General features: G+C 44.5%; 1 protein-coding gene across 1 annotated transcript; it reads right to left on the reverse strand.

Annotated features, from left to right (window-relative positions):
- Positions 1-6,226: 6,226 nt before the first annotated feature.
- Positions 6,227-20,530, reverse strand: gmpr (guanosine monophosphate reductase). The gene is made up of 9 exons (XM_064348183.1): positions 20,228-20,530; positions 13,061-13,180; positions 12,472-12,555; positions 12,158-12,331; positions 11,510-11,591; positions 11,093-11,199; positions 10,283-10,325; positions 9,014-9,173; positions 6,227-7,637 (listed from the first exon to the last, which is right to left on the reverse strand). Exons 1-9 carry the CDS (start codon positions 20,312-20,314, stop codon positions 7,457-7,459), a joined length of 1,038 nt encoding a protein of 345 aa, XP_064204253.1. The 5' UTR covers positions 20,315-20,530; the 3' UTR covers positions 6,227-7,456.
- Positions 20,531-21,611: the final 1,081 nt, after the last annotated feature.

Consider the following 21,611-nt stretch of genomic DNA (forward strand, 5'->3'; position numbering starts at 1 on the left):
CCAACATCCAACACCGCTCAGCGGTAGCAAACAGTGCTAACTAGACAGTGTGAATCTATGGGGAAAAAGAGGAATGCAGGATGATGGTGCTGTATGCATCTAAATAGCTTTTTTAAATTTCAATCCCCAACAATGTAGTACTTTGAAATGGAAATCCTGTGTGGGATGCAATTAATCGACCCTTGGCGGTTTTCGTTGTCGTACGTGCAATACTATCTCTGTTGTCTTTCAGACTCTGTGCCAAGTGTGTGATCGTAGCATTGTTAACCCTTCTGTTTTTCACTGTCCCCCTTATTTTGTATCTACCGTTCCAATTTTTAGTTTTTTTAATTTTCCCATTTTTTTGAATTTCCCGTCCCAATGTCCTTTGGGAATTTTTTCCCCCCTGATCCACAAAGCGGAACTGGCCTCAGAAATGGACGATGTGCAGACCGGGCGATTCTCGCGTGTTGAGCCCTGTGCGCCTCCCGTGCAAATCCAATTCGCGATAGAGCATAGCGACCGACCCTCCGGCGAAGGAGACGCTCGCCGTTTTCTCTTCGCGTGGCGTCACAGATCGTTCCTGGAGCCAGATGTCAGGACCCGTCAGCGAGCGAGTCGCTTCTTTACTGAAGCAAGCGAGAGGGGGGGAAAAATAGAGACTGTTCTTGGCAAGAGTTGTACTTAAAAACTGGTTTTGCATTTTTTGTCAAAGCCTTGCGATGGGGAGCCTGCGAATGATGTCACTTGTCTATTTAACCGCGTCACTCTGTTTGAGATAGTTGTTTCTTGCTGTTTGAATCCTGCTCCCTATGATTGTGCGATGAGGATGGTTTGAGTGGGGTTCTACTTTGACGTGGTTAAGTGTCGCAGTGACCCCTCCTTTTCACACTGTTGATGGCAGTGTTTCTTTTTAAAAATGGTTTTGCAGTCGGTTTTCTTGGTTGTGTTTCCTGTCATGAAGCAGAGGTGGTTACAAGTGACATCCAGTGGCTCTCTATTGAAGGGCAAAAACCTTTCATGGCTCTTACTCAGGGATGGAGTTTATGCGTGTGGTTGTGTGTCTGTCAGTGTGTGTGTGTGTGTTTTTTTTTGTGAGAGAGAGAGACAAAGAGATGTGTGAGAGTGAGTGTGTGCATGCATGTGTGTTCATGTGTGCATGCACGTGTGTTTATGTGTGTTTAGAGTCTGTGCGTGTGTGTGTGTGTGTGTGTGCGTGTGTGTGGTACACTGACGTGACCAGAAGCAGCACTTTTTTGCTCATGAGCAGAGGTGATCCTTGTCCCCCTTTTACCCCAGGAAAATAAGAGAAAGAAAAACAAAATGACAAAAGATTAGTATAAAGTCAAATAATCACTTTCCATTGGTCATAATGGAGGTTCCCTTGTCCTTATGACATGTATATATGATACAACATATATTACAAATATATTGGTTACTACTTTCATGCTTGCATCTCACAGAGTGTATTGAAACAATTCAGTGGATTGTGTCAAATGCATTCTATAATATATTCACAAATTGCTCGCGTGAAATAAATAGCTGGTAGATTTGTAATATATGATGTATAGTTTAAAATATACCAAACATATATTTCTTATTTTTTGAATTTTCTGGTTTACTGTATCATTGGCATACAGTCTGTGTTATATTTTTTATTAGCATGTACAGCAAACCTGAAACAAGCCCTGAGGCCATGCCTTGGAAGAACTGAGAAAGCTTGTCGATATGCAGACGCCCTCCTGACTGTCTGCAGGGGGCGCCACTCCCAGGTTTGTCACTCGTCACCTTGGCCACCTGTTTTGACGGTGCTCGTTGTCAAACTTAGAAAGAATGTCAAAGAAATAATAACCTCAAAGTGGGGACCACTTCTTAAATAAAATGCACATTTAAACCTTTTTTTTGTGTTAAATTTCACAATACTGTTTCTGCACTTTTGACCCTGGGAAAGACCTTTTTTTGGCTTTTCTGAAGGCTGGGTTCTGTCAGGGTCTCGTGTTCATTTCAGAGAGAGAGAGAGAAAGAGAGAGAGAGAGAGAGAGAGAGTTGCTCAGAGAAGTGTGTTCTGTACATAGTTGCATCATGATGTTTTTCCTCTTAGCCCAAGCCACCCCGTTGGGTCTCTCTCGTTCCTGGGTCCAGCGAGCTGAGAAATGGGGTTTGTTTGGGGAAAAAGGGTGTTAGTCACACTGGGCTCCCATCCTGTTCAAAGATAATTGGGCACCTTTTCTTCCGGGTGTGCATTTTTGAGTTTTGATTTATTTTTCATGATAAACCTCGCTTCATATGTGTTAACTTGTAACTGGTAGGATCTCACAACATGTATTTCTTTGTAGCACTATAATCTCGTAGGGAACTGCAAACCTGTTCTGAAAATGTTTCAACTAACGTGATTGGCTGAGGAGCTGTTTTGAAAGCACTCTCGTTTGAGGAGCGCGGTTGATGTTAAGCTGAGCTTTCATGTTTGTTTTGATTGCACAAATGAAATATGAATGTCGGGGCGAGTTTCAGTATTTGGAAAAGAAGAGGCGTGTCATTTCTCTTTGTATAAAGGTGTTTCTGTTTTTTTGATTTGCGATGCATTCGGCACCTTGTTTCACCTGAGTACAAGCCAATCAGGATTCCTCCACCCAACTTGACTGTTGTTGACGTCTCGTCACCATAGGCAAACCGCCCAAATTCACTCTCAGGCTGAGGAACTTTCGACAGGCCCACAGATTGATTTTGTTTCACTGCAATTATTGGTGGTGGGCGACTTGATTTTGTATTATTATTATTATTATTATTATTATTATTATTAATAAAATAAAAAATTGTATCTATGCTGTAGATGGATCAATGTGAATCCTTACAGACACAGATGAACAGATAACGATGGACAGAGCTCTCTTGCTGTGGGATAAGCCAGTCATCTGTGCACAGCTGTCAGTTATTTAGTCAGGTCTCTGGTGCCGGAGGCCGTTCCGAGTTGATTGGGTTCGTTCTCTCCCGCTCTTTTTGGGCCCCTTGGTAAAACCCAACTGTTAGTGGCACGTTTATAAGAGGGGGGGCTTTGCTATATGAAATCATTCCTCTCAGTGTTGTCAGGTCACAGGAAACTCCCCCACTGCAGGGGAACTGTGTTCAGCACCTCGCTGATATCGTCGGTTTTCTCCGTGTCTCCAAACGGGCAGCCGCGCATCCCAGGATTCACCAGGCTGGGCGGCGGGCGGCGATGGCCCTGAACCTTAAAACTAAACAGACCTTAACGTGTGGCCTGTACACACAAGCTCACTCTTTTGGAAGCAACAGGCAGAATTTGGCCATCTGCAAATCTGTGTCTGTTAATTAGTGACATATTTACTAACATTACTTTAGAAAACCTGGGAAATCAGAGAATTTGGCAAATACCTTTTTTTTTGCTTTCTTGATATGCCAAATGAAAATATGACATGCTTTTTTCGACCCAATGCATTGTCTGTCACATATACCATCACCACCTCTTCACAAAAAAAAAAATTGTGACTTCAATTGCAGATTTCAATCTAAGGAGGGAAACCAGCAACAATGTAATATAAGAGAGTGTAAATTTGGACGGATAAGAAGAAAGGCTTTGCACAAATCGTGGTTCCAGTTTTATTTTCACAAAAAAAAAACAAAAACAAAAGTCAGCCTATGGGCTCCCCCTGCTGGTTGTCTCGTGAAAGGGCTTCATGCAACCCTAGCCTCTTGGTCTTTTCGAGGCGTCCGATCGGGTTTTGGGAGAGGGGTACTGAGTTACAACCAATATGCACGCATTCTCAGTCTTTCTTATTATTTCAGTTGATTTTCTTTTCTTCCCCTTTCTGTTTCAGTCCATTCAGACAGTGAACGAGAGATTGTATTGAGTGATGCGGGAAGCCATGATTACTCCACTGGAAGCGGTGGTGTGAAGTGAAAAAAAAATAAAACTGTGGGCGCCCCGGGCTGTCGAGCGCGGGTTCGGAGGCGCCTCTGGCGATGAGATTCAGTCTTCCTTCGGAACGGAGCGGAGGCTTTTCCTGGCCTCTCTTCCCTTGCCGTTGGACGGAGACGACGTTCGCGTCTCCGGCCAACCGCAAGGCGGTCACGGAAGAGGGGGGAAAACGTTTTGCACCTTACTAGTGAAAGAAGAAACCGTTTAATGTGCGTACAGCGGTAGTTAAGAGCTTTTATTGTGAAATGAGGACTTCTTTTTTTTTTTGTTTCCATATGCGTGCATACTCTGTAATTTGTGTAAAATATTGTACTTGCACTAGCTTTTTTAAAAACAAATATAAAAAATGGAAGAACTCAAATTCTATTTTCTAATCGTGGTGTGTCTATTTGTAGGATACACACAGTCTGTTTATTGGATTTTATGGTCCTTTTCTTTGATGGTGCTTGCAGGTTTTCTAGTTAGAAATTATTTCATTATTATGAATAATAAAACAATATTTGATTCAGGTTGTGAACAAATTTGTTTTAAAAAAGAAATTGTCTGTATACCAGTACAAGTTTATTGCTTCAGTATACTCGTACTAATAAAATAACAGTGCCAATTGCAAACTGTCCCCTTTTGCTTTCAATTTGCCATTAATATCAGACGTTTGTGGGATTTTGGGATAACATCTTGACTTGCACAGCAGCCAGCTTGTCATTTTAGGCTCTGACAAAGCTTCCCTATAAACTGGAGAGACCTCACTCACTCACTCACTCACTCACTCACTCACTCACTCACTCACTCACTCACTCACTCACTCACTCACCCACTCACTCATGCTCACTCACTCACTCACTCACTCATGCTCACTCACTCACTCACTCACTCACCCACTCACTCATGCTCATTCACTCACTCACTCACTGACTCACTGACTCACTGACTCACTCACACTCACACTCACTCTCCCTCCCTCACTCACTGAATCACACTGACTCAAATGTCTTCTGCGAGTGCCTTCCTCAAAGTAAGAACAGCACCAATGCTTCGTAAAAAGGCACCAGTGAGAGGATTCACCAGATGAGTCTGTCTGGGCCATCACCCATTCTTTTACTTGTCTTATATGATACAGTTGTCGTTGATCTAGATAAGTGTTTCTGTAAATCCTACACACATTTACAGTACGATGCCATCCTCCACCACAAACAGTTCCTGCAGTTAGAAGACAGCAAGGGTGCACTTGGTGTTCTTATATAGTCTTTATGTCATATTTAGCATTTTTGCCCTGAGTTTTTAATTTTGGAAGATCGTAATGATAAACATTCATAGTCAATGTATTTGTTCCATCACTCCAACATCCTCTATTGTGAGAGTGCAGATGAGCTCACGTTGTTAGCCCCCCACTTCACTCTACGGTCCTCCAGCTGAGGTGTGCAGTCATTGCGCTGGAGTGGAACTCCTCAGGCCCAGCCGGGTTAGTGTTCAGCGGCACCGCACCCAAACCAGACTGCAGGGCACGTCACCGCACTGAACACACGCTTTAGCCGTACGCGCCAATGTGTACACATCGCTTCTCTCATTTTACTCCTCTCCCGTCCTGGTTTTAATTATGTGTGCGATAATTTCTCTTTAGAAGCTGGAGATGAATCTTTCCCCATGTCCCAGGTTACTGAGGCAGATCTGCTGCATGCGTGACCTTTGCTGAATTCAATCACTTCTCTCTCTACCTTTCTTTCTACATTCTCACATGAAGATAGGCCTACAACCTGTACACTCTCACTAAACACACACACACTGTACACAGCTTTCTCTGTCCTATAGTAGATGTGTGCTGCACCCTTTGCCGTACAGTGTGCCACATTATCAGGGATATGGCTTTAGGTAAGGGAGCTGTCAGGGACACAAGATGCCATATCATTCAGTCAGATACCTTGTTCAGAAGGTGTGATCAGTGCTAATCAGTGACTGCTGATTGGTAAAGGAATTATCGTGAGCTCAGTCTCACAATGCCCAAGCTATTAACCCTTTCACTGCAATGTTCTCCACCCTCATTACGATTGAAATGTATGACTGAAAGGCTGGGGTGAAATATTTGTTATTTGTTGTTCATTGGTTCTTAGTATGTTATAATTTTGCCGCCAATCATTTTGGACACTCGAAAGGACAGGTTGTGAAATGTATCTTAATACCTTCGGAGGAAGTAATCTCACATGATAGCCTACAATGTTTTAATGTAACATTTTAATTATTTAATTTATAATTCTCAAATCCAGTAGTACACAGTTTTCTTTGGCTCCTCAAGATTCAAAAACTCAGATAACATAATGATTTGACTGTAACTGAATAGTTGTTCCTTTAATGTAGCATTTCAAAGGCCTACTGTACATCCATTACTGCATTCCACGGTGTTATGTCTCACCAGCATTGCCCAGCACCCCTGTTGCGGGAGAAAGCCACACATCTGTCACAGAAACAAACCCAGCTTCATTAACGCTTCCTGCTTGCTTTCTGTCTAATGAAGTCCATCATTACAAACAGAATTCTCAGCAGGGTCGTTGCCCATTCCTGAAGGTAAGCTTCCGGGAGCCACTCCCACCGGAGTTCCCAGCACGTGGCTTTCCCCCATACTTTTCCCTACATTGAGAACTTACTGTGTCTCGAGAGACAAGACAAGTCCTGTGGCATTACAGTTTTATATGTAAGGAGTGCCCCCATGCCATTGCACATGCTCAGATAACGTCTGTCTGTTAAAGGGCTGAATCATGCTTTCAGTGAGCGTGATGCAGCGTTATGTCATAAATGGCCCAAGTCTCGTAGCAGTGAGCAACTCGATGTAGTTCCCTAATAAAATATGTCCTGTAGTGACGTGTAAGCTGCCAAGTGTCCTGAAAGAAATTCCAGTTCAGAATCCAGTGCTATTACTTTACATGAACTGATAACTAAGGTATAGGGGTGAAGTATTCAGGCCCCTGTAGAGAGAATCCTGCCCTGTTCTACAGAGAATGTACAGGAGATCCACCTGGGAGGAAGATATGAAATATGAACAGTCTAATGTTTCACACACAGCATGAGAGATGTTCCCCTTGTGACATATTGGGAAATGATGGTGTGTGTGTGTGTGTATGTGCGTACATGCATGTGCGTGTACGTGCATGTGTGTGTGCGTGTGTGTGTGTGCATGCATGTGTGTATGTGTGTGTGCATGCATGCATGTGTGCGTGTGAGTCTGTGTGTGTGTGCGTGCGTGCATGCATGCATGTATTTGCGTGTGAGTCCGTCTGTGTGTGTGTGTGTGTGTGTGTGCATGCATGCATGTGTGCGTGTGAGTCTGTGTGTGTGTGTGCGTGCGTGCATGCATGCATGTATTGCGTGTGAGTCCGTCTGTGTGTGTGTGTGTGTGTGCATGCATGCATGTGTGCGTGTGAGTCTATGTGTGTGTGTGTGTGTGCGTGCGTGTGCATGCATGCATGTGTGCGTGTGAGTCTGTGTGTGTGTGTGCGTGCATGCATGCATGTATTTGCGTGTGAGTCCGTCTGTGTGTGTGTGTGTGTGTGTGTGTTAGGTGAACATTTGGCTCGACTGCTGTGTGACTCTAATGAAAGTGGTCCTGCGGCTCAGCTCTTTCAGTTTGGCCGCGCCCACGTAGGTGCAGGTGGAGCGCAGCCCCCCCAGGATGTCCCGGATGGTATCTTCCACGTCGCCCCTGTAGGGCACCTCCACCGTCCTTCCCTCAGAGGCCCTGGCGGAGCAGGAGGAGAATGGATGAGAGCCTGACTCCAAAAAAAAGCCCTGTAACATTATCGCTCCATGCAAAAAACGTACATGAATTGAACTGAAAGATAGATCTAAAAGATTCCTTATTGGTCGGGACTGCAATAGTAGAACCGATCAAAAGAATTGCTTCTCACAACACCATCAAGCATGCGTTATTCTAGCCTATCCACTGAGTCCTTAACCAGCACAGTAAGGGAAAGTGCTGCTCAGTGCAGTCTCAACATCATTAGCATAGATCCAGGACACAGGGCATTACAATGCAAATTCATTTAACCGCTGATATTTGTCTGTGTTGAGGAAATTGAGCTAAGGATACAGTGCCAGGGAAAAAAGCATTTCCTCCTTTCTGATTTCCTCTATTATTGCATATTTGACATACTGAATGGTTTCAGATGTTCAGACAAAAATTAATATTAGACAAAGGGAAACTGAGTAAACACAAAACACATTTAAGAAATTATTATTTAATTTATTTAATGAACAAAAGTTGTCACCCATGTGAAAAAGTAATGGAACTATACAATGGTGCATATACATGTCTGAATGCATTTGTTTATAAATTGTTGAATGAATACCTTGTTTGAATGACTACAGTTTGGAAACCTTACTGCCCCTAAAGGACATCTACAAGAATTCTGAGAGGGGAAAAAGTTTATATATAAAATAAATTCACAGTATACTGTAAGACAGTCCATTACAGTTTAAATAACTTTCTCGAAGGACAAATTAATCCAAATTAGTAAATTTGGCTGTGGCTTGAGCATTTTTTATCCATTAAGGAATCCAAAGGAGAGTAGTGAGACAGATGAACAACTGGACTGAGTGGCCACTAGGGGGAGCTACATGGCAGAGTTACTCAAGAGGGGCTAATTGACTTCAGTTAAGAGGAAAAATGAGTATATTTGTTGCATCAAACTAGCCTGTGTAGTAACAGGACAGACTGAATTTCAAACTGATTTCTTGTCCCACCCCATGAGTAAGTCAAGCTTCTCACCAGTGTCGTCAGACTAGGCTTTTCCAGCCAACACGGCTGAATTGAAACTTATTTTTGCACAATGGAGGTGAAAAGCCAAATAGCCTAATGCAGACAAAAAGCATTTATAAGTTAAATTTCATGATCTGCCTGTTCCTGAGTAGAGCCGTTATTAGTGACTTACTTTTTAGTAAGAAGCCAACTCATAGTCTGGTGCGTTCTTACAAAAAAAGGGAATTTTTCAGGGCACTGGTTTTCTATTTTGGCTGTGCTATGACATGCTTTTCTTTACATTTCAGACAGACATGTTATGTTGCTCGGGCTAAGGGGAAGCGTTTTGAAACCGGCCTGGGGAGCCTGTTCCTCACCTGTACTCGGCCACGCCTCCCACGTATTTCTTCATGGCGGTGTCGGAGCTCATCCCGTAGAACAGCTTCACCTTCCTGCCGTTCTTCTCGATGAGCTCGCCGGCGCACTGGTCGTGCCCCGCCAGCATTCCCCCCATCATCACAAAGTCGGCCCCGGCCCCTGCGGACGGCCGCGGAAACAGGGTCACGTCATTCCAAATCTTCCTCCTCATTTGTATCTGCTCAGTTCTCATTTGAGGAGCAATTAAACAAGGGCAAATTGAGAATAAAGTTAACCCTTTGAAGAGTAGGTTTTTTGGAATGTTTTTTTTTCAAAATTCCAAGTCAGTGTTCTAGAACTCCATTGCTGTCAATTATCAGTTGTGATTGTGACATCAGCATTAGAATGTTCAGTTAAGAACATTGTAATCACTTGTGATCTTATGCTTTATGGTTTAAATAACAGATTTTTTTTGTTGTTATCCCTGATGTTAAACTCCCCTTTATTTCTTTGGCACCACTGCAGCATTTCTGTCACAACAAATTATTAGACAATTACCGAAGAGATGGTAGTAATTTGCTGTAGTTTCGGAGCAAAAAAATAAGCCTCCCAAATTAATGAAGCTTTCTTCCCATACTGTTCCCCGCCCAAACCTGTGGCACTGCCAGCTTGCTCCCGGCCCACTCGCTGCCAGGACAGATGGCGCTGTGACCTAGAACCATGGCAACCACCCAAGAGGCCGGACGCTTGGTTCAAATTATCATCAAACGGGTAAACTTCAAGTGAATGCGTTTATTTCTCCGGTCATATGCGGTCAAGGGGACGTTCAAAGCCCGGTCCTTTAAGCCTGCTAGAATATATGCTGAGGGCCATAGGCAGGGTGGTCTGCATTTGAAGCTGTGTGATTATTTAGTTCCCTGGGACAACCTGATTAAAGGCTTATGTTCAGGCAGAGTCATTTCGGAAAAATCTTCACTAAACCCTTCATTGATATTTTCATAAGCCACCATTACCAATTCCAACTATTTATCTAACGCTTTGAGGTGTAAGATCATAAATATGCGATTAGAATGTTCTTCAGTGAACATTCTAATGCTGATGTAACAATCACTACTGCTAAATGAAATCAATGGAGTTCTAGAACACTGAAAACATTCCAAAAACCCTGCAGTCCAAATAAAAAGGGTTCATGATTGCATTGACTCTGTGATCGTTACACGCTGAACCGTGCTGTCTCTTTGGAGCGCTGTACGGGAGTGGGTGAGGGGGGGCGGGGGGATAAAACTCACCGAATGCTTTAGCCACGTCGCCAGGACAACTGCAGCCTCCATCCTGGAAAAGGAGAACAGAATGAATGACTGTCGGTCCTGAGGAAAACTCTTTCAGGAAGGATTTAACACACAAGTTCTATGTATTTGATCTGGAAATTTTGGTCCTAGATGTTAAAATGCCAGTTTGGTGTAAATCAGGCACACATGCAAAATTTACCACCTTACGCTCAAACAAAAATTTTCCTTTTGGTGAAAGAGGGGGAATCTGATCATGCATATTTCTGGTTGGTGCAATTAATATGTTTGCTGGAACTTCTTATAGAAAGATACTTTTACATGTTTGCATTTACATGTAAATGCAAAATACAATGCAAAACTGAGGTATGAATACATAACATATCAGCTCAACTAAAATCAGCTCAAATGTCATTTTGACAAAAAACGATCTTTCGGATTATTTCTGCACTGTTACACTAATAGAATTAAAAGGCACATCTGTTTATGAACAGTAAACAGTATGATGAACAGTGTGATAGTTCCCCTTCATGTAAATATAAACAGATCATGACTTAGAAGGTAGATGCTGCCCTCTTGTGGTACTGTAATGGTACGGACAATCTACACTGTCGCTTCAGTTGTCTCAGAAAAATGATGCTTGATGCTTGATACTTGACTGCATTAACAAAACGGTACATCAGTGCCACTTAGGTCCATATTGGTGCCCCTGTCCAGTAAAATATGGCCTGCTGCTCCTTGTTCGAGCCTTTTTCCAGCTCTAGCTTTTGGAAGGGGGGGGGGGGGGTTGTGATTGGAGGGAGGGCCGCTTACCGAGATGATGTGTCCTTTGAGCCCGTGGGCGGAGTCAGCGCACTCGATCACGGCGCTCAGCTGGGGGTAGCCCACTCCGGTCTTGATGCGTGTGGTGCACACCGAACCTGCACGTCCCAGGGCGCCTCGTTACAACGGCGCCACAGAGCCATGCCGGCGAGCGGCGCGGCCTAATTACGCGGCTGCTGATTGGTCCCGCGAGGAGCGTAAAGCCAAACGAGCTCATCGATTCTTACCTGCGGAATCGCTCGAGTGATCCCACTGCAGTCTAACAAGGCCACAGTTAAAGCCTTTAAATGCCTATAATGAGCTAGCGTACTGACTCAGTAAGTAGCCTAATCAGTATTAGTAATATCTGATAATTGCACTCATCTGGGGGTCAGGATATAAGGGGCGTTCACAGAGAAAGGTACAGACCTGGCCCGATGCCCACTTTGATGATGTCAGCCCCGGAGAGGATTAGCTCCTCCACCATCTCGCCCGTCACCACATTGCCAGCCTGTCAGGAGCCCAGGAGAGAGCGTCATGGGAACAGGAAGCAAACCGAGGGGAAACATCTATCAGGGAACCACGGTTGTCTGAGCCTGTGTGTCCAGCAACACCATTCAGGCAGACCGGATACTTACACACAGCAAATAAATCTTCTCCACTGGAAAATGATTTTGTCTATCTGTAAAACGATCCATACTGAATGAGTGATGGGCAGAACTGATGGCCAAAGTGGCCGCATCTGTGGCCGAGTCAAGCCCAGTGATGTCATAAGAGAATCAAACCTCACCCCCCCCTTTCAGTGGCCAATAAATGCTACTGTAACCCCTTCATTCTGCCCATCTGCCAACCCCTCTTTTACAAACCAGGATCCAATGTGGACTCATTATATGGCAAATTCTATGTTTACTATCTTATTGCTTTGTTAAAGGAGGAAATAAGCTTTGTTTAAACACCCAGTATTATACAATGTATAAATATGGGCTGTCAGGGGAAAAGGTGACATTTTAAAGCATACACTAGAGAATATACTGCATGACAAGAACAAAAACGTTCTGAATGCCTTTGTGTCCTCACCATAATCGTGTGGTTGGGGAACTTGCTCCGGACTACTTTGACGAACTCCACGAAGTGCTCCGAGTAGCCGTTTGCCACGTCCAGGCAGATGTACTTAATGAGTGGCACCGCTTCCAGTATAGCGCACAGCCTCTCCAGGTCAGCCTGGCCACTGCCAGAGCTAGCGGCTATGTGCTAGGAGCAACGCAACAATCCAATCAGGTCCATAGCATAGTGTAACATATAGCATAGTGTGCCAATCATTCAATAATGAACACCAGGATCCTCTTTGTCACTTGCCAGCAGATGAACTGTAATACACACTTACGCCTCACCTCTAAGCATTCTGGGTAGTTGGCTGCAAACGTCTTCCACTCCTCCACAGAGTAGTGTTTCTGAATGGCGGTGAAGAGCGTGTGCTGAGCGGGAGACAAGCGCAGAGGGACAGGAGTCACCACAGTGCTCAGCGTTTGATCTTAGTCCGGCTGTGTTAATCTCAGGGTCTTAGTCCGGCTGTGTTAATCTCAGGGTCTTAGTCCGGCTGTGTTAATCTCAGGGTCTTAGTCCGGCTGTGTTAATTGCTCTAGACGATGTGCCCGACACTGCATTTTTGGTTCTCTTACCATCATTCTGACTGTTCTCTGTGGCCATTTTTGTGCACTCGTGTGTCTTCTTCACTGCTCTGCTCTGCAGGTAGTTTCTGTTGGTAATTTGTGCAGTAGCCTGTTCTGCAGGTGTGCCCGGTCAGCATTTTGTGCCGCAGCCTGCCCTGAGTATTGTTGAGGAGTTTTCTGTGTGGCAGTCTGCTCTGGGCTGCGTCGGTCTGTATTTCCTTGTGGTAGTCTGCTCTGGGCTGCGTCAGTACAGTATTCCCCTCTCCAGTCATGTACTGTGCAGTGGACAAAGACAGAAGTATTTACTCACTTTGCTCAGCACCTTGGCCATCTCAAAGGTGCCCGTGGTGTCCATGTTGGCAGCAATGATAGGGATGCCATTGTAGGTCTGCTTGGAATTGCGGAATGTGAAGGTTCGCTGTAGGTCCACCTGCGGGAACAAGGCCAACAAGACCAGGTCAAAACCTAGTATATGGCTGAACCTAACACACGTGATCCGGCCGACCAATGGTGTGACTTCATAACTCGGCCGACCAATGGTGCAACTTCAGCACTCACTCAGTCACTCACTCGGTCAGTCACAGACATTCGTGTTTGTAGGGCTGGCCCCGCTGTTGTGGTCCAGCCAAAAAAAGTCAGGGCACATACAGTTAAAATTCACTGTAGCATGGGATTCAGTCACCATTGGGTCCTGTGAAGAGACTCCTCCCCTAGAAACTTCTGAGCTGGCTACACTGGACTGATGACAGTGGGGCCTTGCGACAGCCCCACCAAGCAGAGAGCTCATCTTAACTGGTCTCCAGGCCAGGGAGGGCTGATGAGATCAAAGTTCAGTAATACACAAGATAAAAGACTGCTCAGCGGACTCTGCCACATCTCTCCCCAAGTTCAGAGCCCGCAGACCCCAGGTAATGAAAAACAGCTCCAGCCAAATGCGGTACTCCTGTAACTCAATTTCACGAGTGTAGCTGCTTCAGATTGCACGTCACTGAATCACAGAGCGGGCGAGCGGCAATCGAACCCTGGAAGACAAAAGCGCCATGGCGATGACAGCCGTCGTCGCATTTCCCCTCCACTGACTCATAAACCCCGCTGATATGCGCATGTCGATAAGCGAACTGACAGCCAGGGCAGACAGCGCACACAGAGCGTAGAAGGAATTATGTGGAATAATAATATTTCTCCCGTGAAATATTTTCAGGTGCAGCCTGCTGCAGCGAAGCTGGGGATGAGGCACCCGGTTTAGCTGCGTGAGAAAATGATTTCAGAGAGAAAGCTCTCAGCTGGACGTGCCAGGCGCGTATAAATCTGCCAGGGCAGGGCCGTTGACTTGGCGTGCGGTTTTTGTCATCCAACTTAAGTGCTTTCCCCAGGGCTCATTTTCAGAAATGCATTGATTTTCTTTGTTCCAGAAAACCCGAAGCCAACTGTAAGTTCCAAAAGGCTCCAATATTCCAGTGAGTTAGAAAGGTTAACATACTTTCCGCTTCAAAAAATGCTGACATATTTACAGATAGCAGTCTGAGCGGGCATTGCATCCTAGTAAGTTTAATGCCAGTACCCAGTATGTAATAGGGTATAACTCTAGACAATAACAGGGATAAATTAGGGGTCTTTGATACAAAGGCCAACTTAAAGTTCATTATAATGGTGATGTCATCAATGTTGAGGCAGGGCAACATTTTTCATGACATATTAAACGCTGTCACTGACCCAATTGTAGGTTACTGACTCTATCCACTTGCATTGCAATGCGATACTTAGCACAAGCGCATAGTGCCACAAAGTAAGGCCTTCACCAGCAGAGCCACTCGGGACCCTCACCATACAAGCTTTTCCATTAAAAACCCATGAGACTGACATAACAGCTCTTCACAGTGCTTTTATGTTTTATGCCATTGTGAACAGAAATAGTAAATGGAGCTTTTAATGTAAGGTGCCGTATCTGAACAATTACTCCTTTTCCATTTACATATTGTTTAAATATAATTTGTAATATTTTTTTTGCATAGCTTTGGGAAACGATGATGGAGGTGCTGATGTAAGCAGCCATAGCTGTGTTTCTGCAGCTATTAGGGGAGGCAGTGCAGGTGTATGCTGTATGCTCATAGGATCTCACTATAAAGGTATTAATGAGGGCTAATTACCCAACTTTTAATCTTGTCGAATAAGCACATTTCGGGGAAGAAAAACCTGAAATATGGTAAAGAAAAATATCCGTCATTTGGTTCCTGTTTCAAAAGGAGTTTCAACGTAAGAAACCCTGAAATATGTTAAATTTAAACTATCTTTCATTTGGTTCCTGTTTCAAAAAGAATCTCAATGGAAGAAACTGTGAAATATGATAAATTGAAACTATCTCTCATTTGGTTCCTGTTTCAAAATGAGTTTAAAGGGAAGAAAACCTGCAACATGGTCAATTTAAAATATCTCTCATTTGGTTCTTGTTTCAAAAACAGTTTTAAAAGGCTGAGGCTTTCATTTATAGACACAACTCATTCCTGTTTTGAAAGGGCAGTTGACTCTTCTTGGTATCCAGGGTCTGGTTTTAATCCTCAATTTGAAGCAAATGTGTTCAGTTGAATACATAAATGCAAATCAATGACTGTGAAAACCATTCAACCCTCATTTTCATATAACTTTAGCCACGTTTCCACCGCAGGAACTAGGAACCTTTTGAGGAACTCAGTGCGTTTCCACCGCAGGAACTAGGGTCTAAATTTAGTTCCAGGGGCTTTATTTTACCCCCCAAAAGTTCCTACTCGGGGGGTAGTACTTTCCGAAAGTACAGGAACCTTTTGGGTGGAGCTAGCAACGCTGAACATTTCTGATTGGTCGAGTACTCGCAACATTTTTTTGTGTTTATTTTCAGGCGCCATGTTTAAAAATATGCAGGCGCAAACCGATTTATTTACATAATAACTTCAAATCAAACTTGTATGTTATGCGGCGCAGTAGCCTACTTTTGGTTATAGCCTGCCAACGTCTTGGAATTATAACGTGTGCTCTTCTGTTCTTTTCTTGCTTTAGTATTCGTTTTATAAAATGCTAAGCATTCGTGCTGGGACAGCATATTACGTACCAAAACATTCAAACGGATTAATTCGGTTGCTGAATATTTTCTTCCGGATTTTCTTTGTTAGCCCGTTGTAATTGACTCAAAACTTTTGATACAGTTATGTGAGGTATGCGGTAGTTCTGCGTAATTCACATTGGTGATACAGTAAAAGCAAACTGGAAATCACCTTCCGCACTTTTTGTCAGGGTAAAATAACAGGTTAATTCTAGTAATCGTACCTTTAGCTTTTTCAGACTGCCGTAATTTTACTCTGCCATTCTTAAATTCCACAAAAAGACCAGGAAGACTATGGACTAATTTATGGTGCATGGTTCGCATCTGGAGGGCACACTTCGCTGCTCGGCTAGCAGTAACTTCGAAGGAAAGCAAACGGTGGCTGTACCACTACTAATTTAAATTTTCACGCAAGACCGAGTTTTCGTTCTATTCTTGTCATTTTGCGATTAGCCTATACAGAATTGACGATGAGAAAGTAATCAAACAACAAATTGTTTACAACATGTGCATGTTTTCTGCTGTTGTTGCCAGTTATATTGGAAATGTGAATGCATTCTGTCGCTTCGGATGTCAAGACATGAAAGCGAATGTTCGCATAAAAACATAATGAATGTGTTTGAGAGGATATATAAAACAGTTACAATCTGACTATTGGCCTGTTATATCCTATTTGTTGCATAACAACGGTCCAAGTTCAACTACCAACGACAGTTTTGCTTGACAACGGTAAAATATGCCCAAACGGCTGCAGAAGAATATTTCAATTCCAGGTGATTAAATCGATAAAAATCAATAAATACAAAAGTAACCATATATAGTCATTGTTGGTAACCCGTTGTATATAAGTGGAATAAACCCCTCCGGGCTGTCCCGGTTATTAGAAAATAATGTAGGCTACTTCGGTGGTAGTATGGGGTTACAGAAGAAATCATATGACAGATGGACCGACGACAACGTCGCTTTTTCATACGTCAGTGGGCTAATTTGCCTAATCTTCGCGGTACTTTAGACCCCGGTGGAAACGCAGACAACCATGGGCTGAAGGAACCTTTTAGTTCCTGGTAAAGTAGTTCCTGGGACTAAAATCATAAAAATACTGAGCAGGCCCAGTTGACCTTAATTTTGGATCAAGATGGCAAGAGGAAAAGATCGAAGTGACTTTGAAAGAGGGATCATTATCACGAATGGCAGGAGCTTCAGTCACAAAAACTGCTCAACTGGCTAGTGTTTCAATAGGAACAGTGTCTAAAGTGACATCCGCATTTAGAGCTATGGGAAAGACATCAGTAAATAGGGTCATAAATAGTGGATATATAGTGTGCATATGTAAGAAAAAACAGAAGAGAAACTTGTCCTCAGGTGACTGAGAATGTCAATGCAGGACGTGATCAGACTGTCAGCAAGTATAGTCTGTTGACAACTACATAATCTGCGATATTATAGTAGGGTTGCGGTGCACAAACCCCTCATTACAGAGATGAATGCACATTTGAGAGTTCAGTGGTGCAAAAACCATAGGCACTGGTCAACAGAGATGTGGGAAAAAGTTATATGGTCAGGTGAGTCATCCTTCACCATATTCTCGACAGGTGGCGAGTGCATGTGTGGCGTACACCAAGAGGATGGTACAGGTCTGAATGCTAGACTCCTACAGTGAGGGGTCCAGTGGCTCTGTTATGCTGTGGGGGGAATTTTCCTGGTTTGGGTCCACTTGCCCCCTTAGAGGGAAGGGTCAGTGCAAATCAATACAAAGTCATTCTGAGGGATCAGCTTTATCCTATGATGAAACATTTCTATCCTGATGGGTGTGGTCTCTTCCAGGATGGCAATGCCCCCATCCACAGGGCATGAGGGTTCACTGAATGGTTTGATGAGCATGAAAATTATATGAATCATATGCTATGGCCTTAGCAGTCAACAGATCTCAACCCAATTGAACACCTATGGGAGAATCTGGACTGATGTTTTAGACAGCGCTCTCCACCACCATCATCAAACCATCAAATGAGGTAATATCTTTCGGAAGAATGGTGTTCCATCCCTCCAGTAGAGTTCCAGAGACTTGCAGAATCTATGCATCTACATCCATGTAAAGGTAGCTCAAATAGGCATTCAAGTCACACTAAATAGACTTAGTAAGCTAACTAGCTAGCCAGCCATCTGATTGTAGCCTATGCTACCACCTCAAAAATAACAATCCCACTTGTCAATCTTTGTATTTTTATGACTTGGAGCACTCTCTAATTTATGAAATATTTAATTTCAATGGTTTCCATCTGTGTTGGTGCCCACACAGTCTAGGATTCAATCAAATACAGCCTCCAGTGTGTGTGAGGCCAAATCCAGTCACCATTTACTGCAGTGGCTCCCCCACACAGCCCCCCCCCCCCCCTCTCTCCTTCTCTGGCTCTGACAGCGGCTCGGATTTATGCGCGTTTCACTAATGCATGCCCCTGCGCAGGTCGCGCCGCGAAGCACAGAGGTGAGAGAGCGATAAGATATTTATACAGGCGGGCACGAGGAGATGAGAGGTCGCGCTATCCCAGAGTGCCCCAGTCGCAGCGGGGGTCAGACGGCCAATGGGGAGAGGCGGGAGTGAGTTAATCCGTCTCGAGCGGCGTGGCGAGGCTCTAAATGTTATCGCCGGCCCCGGTCGCTCTTTGGGTTCGCGCTAATGGCGATCGATAGCCTTTAGAGCGAAGGGGCGGGGAGGTCGGCCGAGCTTCACATGCAATTTCACTCAGGAGCGATTGGGCTATGTATCATTCCCACGGTTCGCTCGTGACAAGTGCGCGGGATCCATTTTAAAGTGTCTCGCCTGACAAGTTCGAGTCACGTGAAGGCATCACCCTGCAAAATGGATGGAAAAAGAGAGCCGTGTATTTAACCTCTTGTTTACTGTAATGCCACGAGAAATAAGTCGATTGATACAAGCATCAATCAGCCAACGGCAAGTGTTCTCTCTGGAACGCACAGAGGTCAGAATTGATCTCTAATCAATATTTACGGCGGTGTGCATTGTTCAGACATGCTAAGTGCTTGGCTTAATTTGAACGTGAAACATATCGATTGGTTGCTCTTGGGAAAATGAATACTTGAAGCTGGACATGCAGAAAATCTACTTTCAGTTATGTTAATTCTATCAGAACTGAACAAATACAAAAAACATCCAGACATTGACTCAGTTTCACCATTTATCAATTTTTCATCCCAGATTTGAATTTTTCATTTGGACCTCAGGCTTCACTCTGGTGAGAGGAGCACTAGGGGCTGAGGTACGTTCACTTATGTGATGCTCCAATCCACAAGGTGGTATGCGGGAGAGAGCTAGCACAGTCTGGAATTAAGGTGGACAACAGCTAGCCTGTGGGCACCTTGCGTGCTGCTGGGCAGAACCTTTGAAGCGATTACCAGAGGAACTCCTGCTGGCTTAAACTGAGCCTTTCCCGGTTAGAGAAAAATTGACTCCACCCTCTGACCATTGTTATTGTGGACCCTTGGTTATAGTCATGTTTGGGTCTGTGAACATAGCCAGCACCTTTGCCGGCTGAGCCACTCGGGAGCCCCCCTATACAAACTTTTCCATTAAAAACCCACGTGACTGACATAACAGCGCTTCACAGTGCTTTTATGTTTTATGTCATTGTGAAGAGAAATTGTAAATGGAGCTTTTAATGTAGGATGCAGCATCTGAACAACATCTTGGTCTCCAGGGGTATTATATTACTAGAGCTTCGCTCCAGGCTCTGAATCAAAATACAGATGACAGGAGGATGCTTACTTCTGAGCTACGTGTGGCTGTGCAGCACATGTACATGACACCGAGCGAGAGAGAGAGAGAGAGAGAAAGAGAAGCCTATGGAATCCGCACACAGCGAGTTAGACAGCTGCTATTTTTAAACATAGCCCTTGCGTGCCAGTGTCATGTTGCTTCACCTTGAGCCTCTGGCTTGTTTTGTGAAACTCCACAGCACAGCAGCGTATACCTACTGGGTGCCCTACGTGGGAACAGGGATTAAAGAGAATCTCCGAGGTTTAGAAATGTCTGATAATTACACAGATGTGGGTTCAGATGCCGGGCTGCTCTTTGAACCTCACTCCTGGGGCCACTGACCCGCGTACACAGTCATGTGTGAAGAGGAAGTGTGTCTGTGCGAAGACAGGACTGGAATCCACACGCGCTCAGTGGTTATCTCTACTGCAGTTATTAATACCATTGCAGTACTCAGGACCCCTAATGCATTTCTGTACGCTTCAGCATTATGAATTAAATAATTAATAAACATTAGGGAAGATACATATGCGCACACACACACACACACACACACATATTCAAGCATACATATATATGTGTGTGTGTGTGTATGTGTGTGTTTCTGCCAGAATGTGAGGCCATCCTACCTCTGACCTGCTCTTCAGACTGCTCCTCTTGGGTCTGAAAAGGACATCTTTGAAGTCCAGCTTGAGGTCAACGTCCACCCTTGGCATGGTGACACGCTTGAAGGACACTGCAGTTCTCTGGTTTAAACGCTCCTCAGTCCAAACGGTCGCCGGTCCTGAGCTCCAGCCACCAAACCCGAATCTCCAGGCGGCGAGCGTATTTATAGTGCGCAGGGGGGCAGTCCAAACTCAAGCCTCCATGGCTTTATTTGGTGAGGCCTACTATCCAGCTCTCTCTTTCTCACTCTCTGTCTGTCTCTCTCTCCTTCTCTTCCCCCTCCCTCTCTCCCTCTCTCCCTCTCTCTCTCAAACACTGTGCACTGGCGGCAGCAGAAGCAGGACAGCCGCGGTTCCTGTCTGGCCGATCGACCCGTACACACACACACACACACACACACAAACGCTCACTCACACACACATACGCATTCTGCGGATAGCGCACCTGCAGTCGAAACGACGTACTGCTCCAGCTGGCAGGACCCACCGGTATCCATGTCTTCCCCAGAGGCAGAGAGAGAAAGAGGCAGCGAGGGAAAGATAGGGAGAGAGAGAAGGAGAGAAAGAGAGAGAGAGAATGAGAGAGAAAAAAAACTGCAGATAGAGGGAGAGGTGAAGAGAAACCCGAAGACCCGGGGAAAAACGTCTTCATTACACCCCTAGCAGCCCGTCTCGTCTCCTGAGTGCTCAAAATGGCTGCTGCAGGTTTATAAAGATGCAGCGGAGAGCCAGAGGCTGTTCTCCTGTGATAAAGTGCTTTAACTATTCAGTGTTTCTGAGGTATTGATCTCCAGTCTGCCTCTCTCCAGCTGCACATTCCCTGAAGTTCAGTAAAACTGGGGTAACTGTTACTGTAGCAGATTTCTGTATGAAACCTTAGCTTTTCCTTGGTATTTTTAATGTGTGTGGTTTAGGGTAGGTGTCAATTCGAAAAAAGAAAAAAAGGAATTCTTTATATTTGTCACAAACAACTGATTCCAAAATTGAATCTCAATTCAATCACCCTCATGTCTGTGGAAAGTCACATTGAGTCAAGCGTCAGTTGGGTAGGAAAGAACTGTACCAGGCTCTCAGCAGCAATATCATTGGACGAGAAAGGAAGCGAGCTGGCGTGTAGGGCTGTTGTACAAAACTCCTCACCGATCTCCCTGGAAACCGGCCATTGTATGGGATTAGGATGACAAGGCTTTGAATAAACCAGACATGGTGTCTCTCAAAGGCAACCTTTCAACTGCCCAATGACATGGAAATGAGTGCTGGGATGAAGCCACTCAAACTGAACTGGGTTTTGAAAATGGTCTAGCTCATTAAATAACTGAAATTAGTGGGAAATTGGCCTGATTTAGCA

The sequence above is a fragment of the Anguilla rostrata genome, chromosome 8 (genome assembly GCF_018555375.3).
Source record: "Anguilla rostrata isolate EN2019 chromosome 8, ASM1855537v3, whole genome shotgun sequence".
NCBI classification, from domain to species: domain Eukaryota; kingdom Metazoa; phylum Chordata; class Actinopteri; order Anguilliformes; family Anguillidae; genus Anguilla; species Anguilla rostrata.

Excerpts from the sequence above, each read along its gene's own strand:
- gmpr (XM_064348183.1), bottom strand. The coding sequence starts at position 20,314 with ATGCCAAGGGTGGACGTTGACCTCAAGCTGGACTTCAAAGATGTCCTT. Across the intron at positions 12,556-13,060 it reads TGGCCAAGGTGCTGAGCAAA|CACACGCTCTTCACCGCCAT; the intron begins GTGAGTAAATAC and ends TCTCCCGCTCAG. Across the intron at positions 9,174-10,282 it reads CGACGTGGCTAAAGCATTCG|GGGCCGGGGCCGACTTTGTG; the intron begins GTGAGTTTTATC and ends GGCCGTCCGCAG.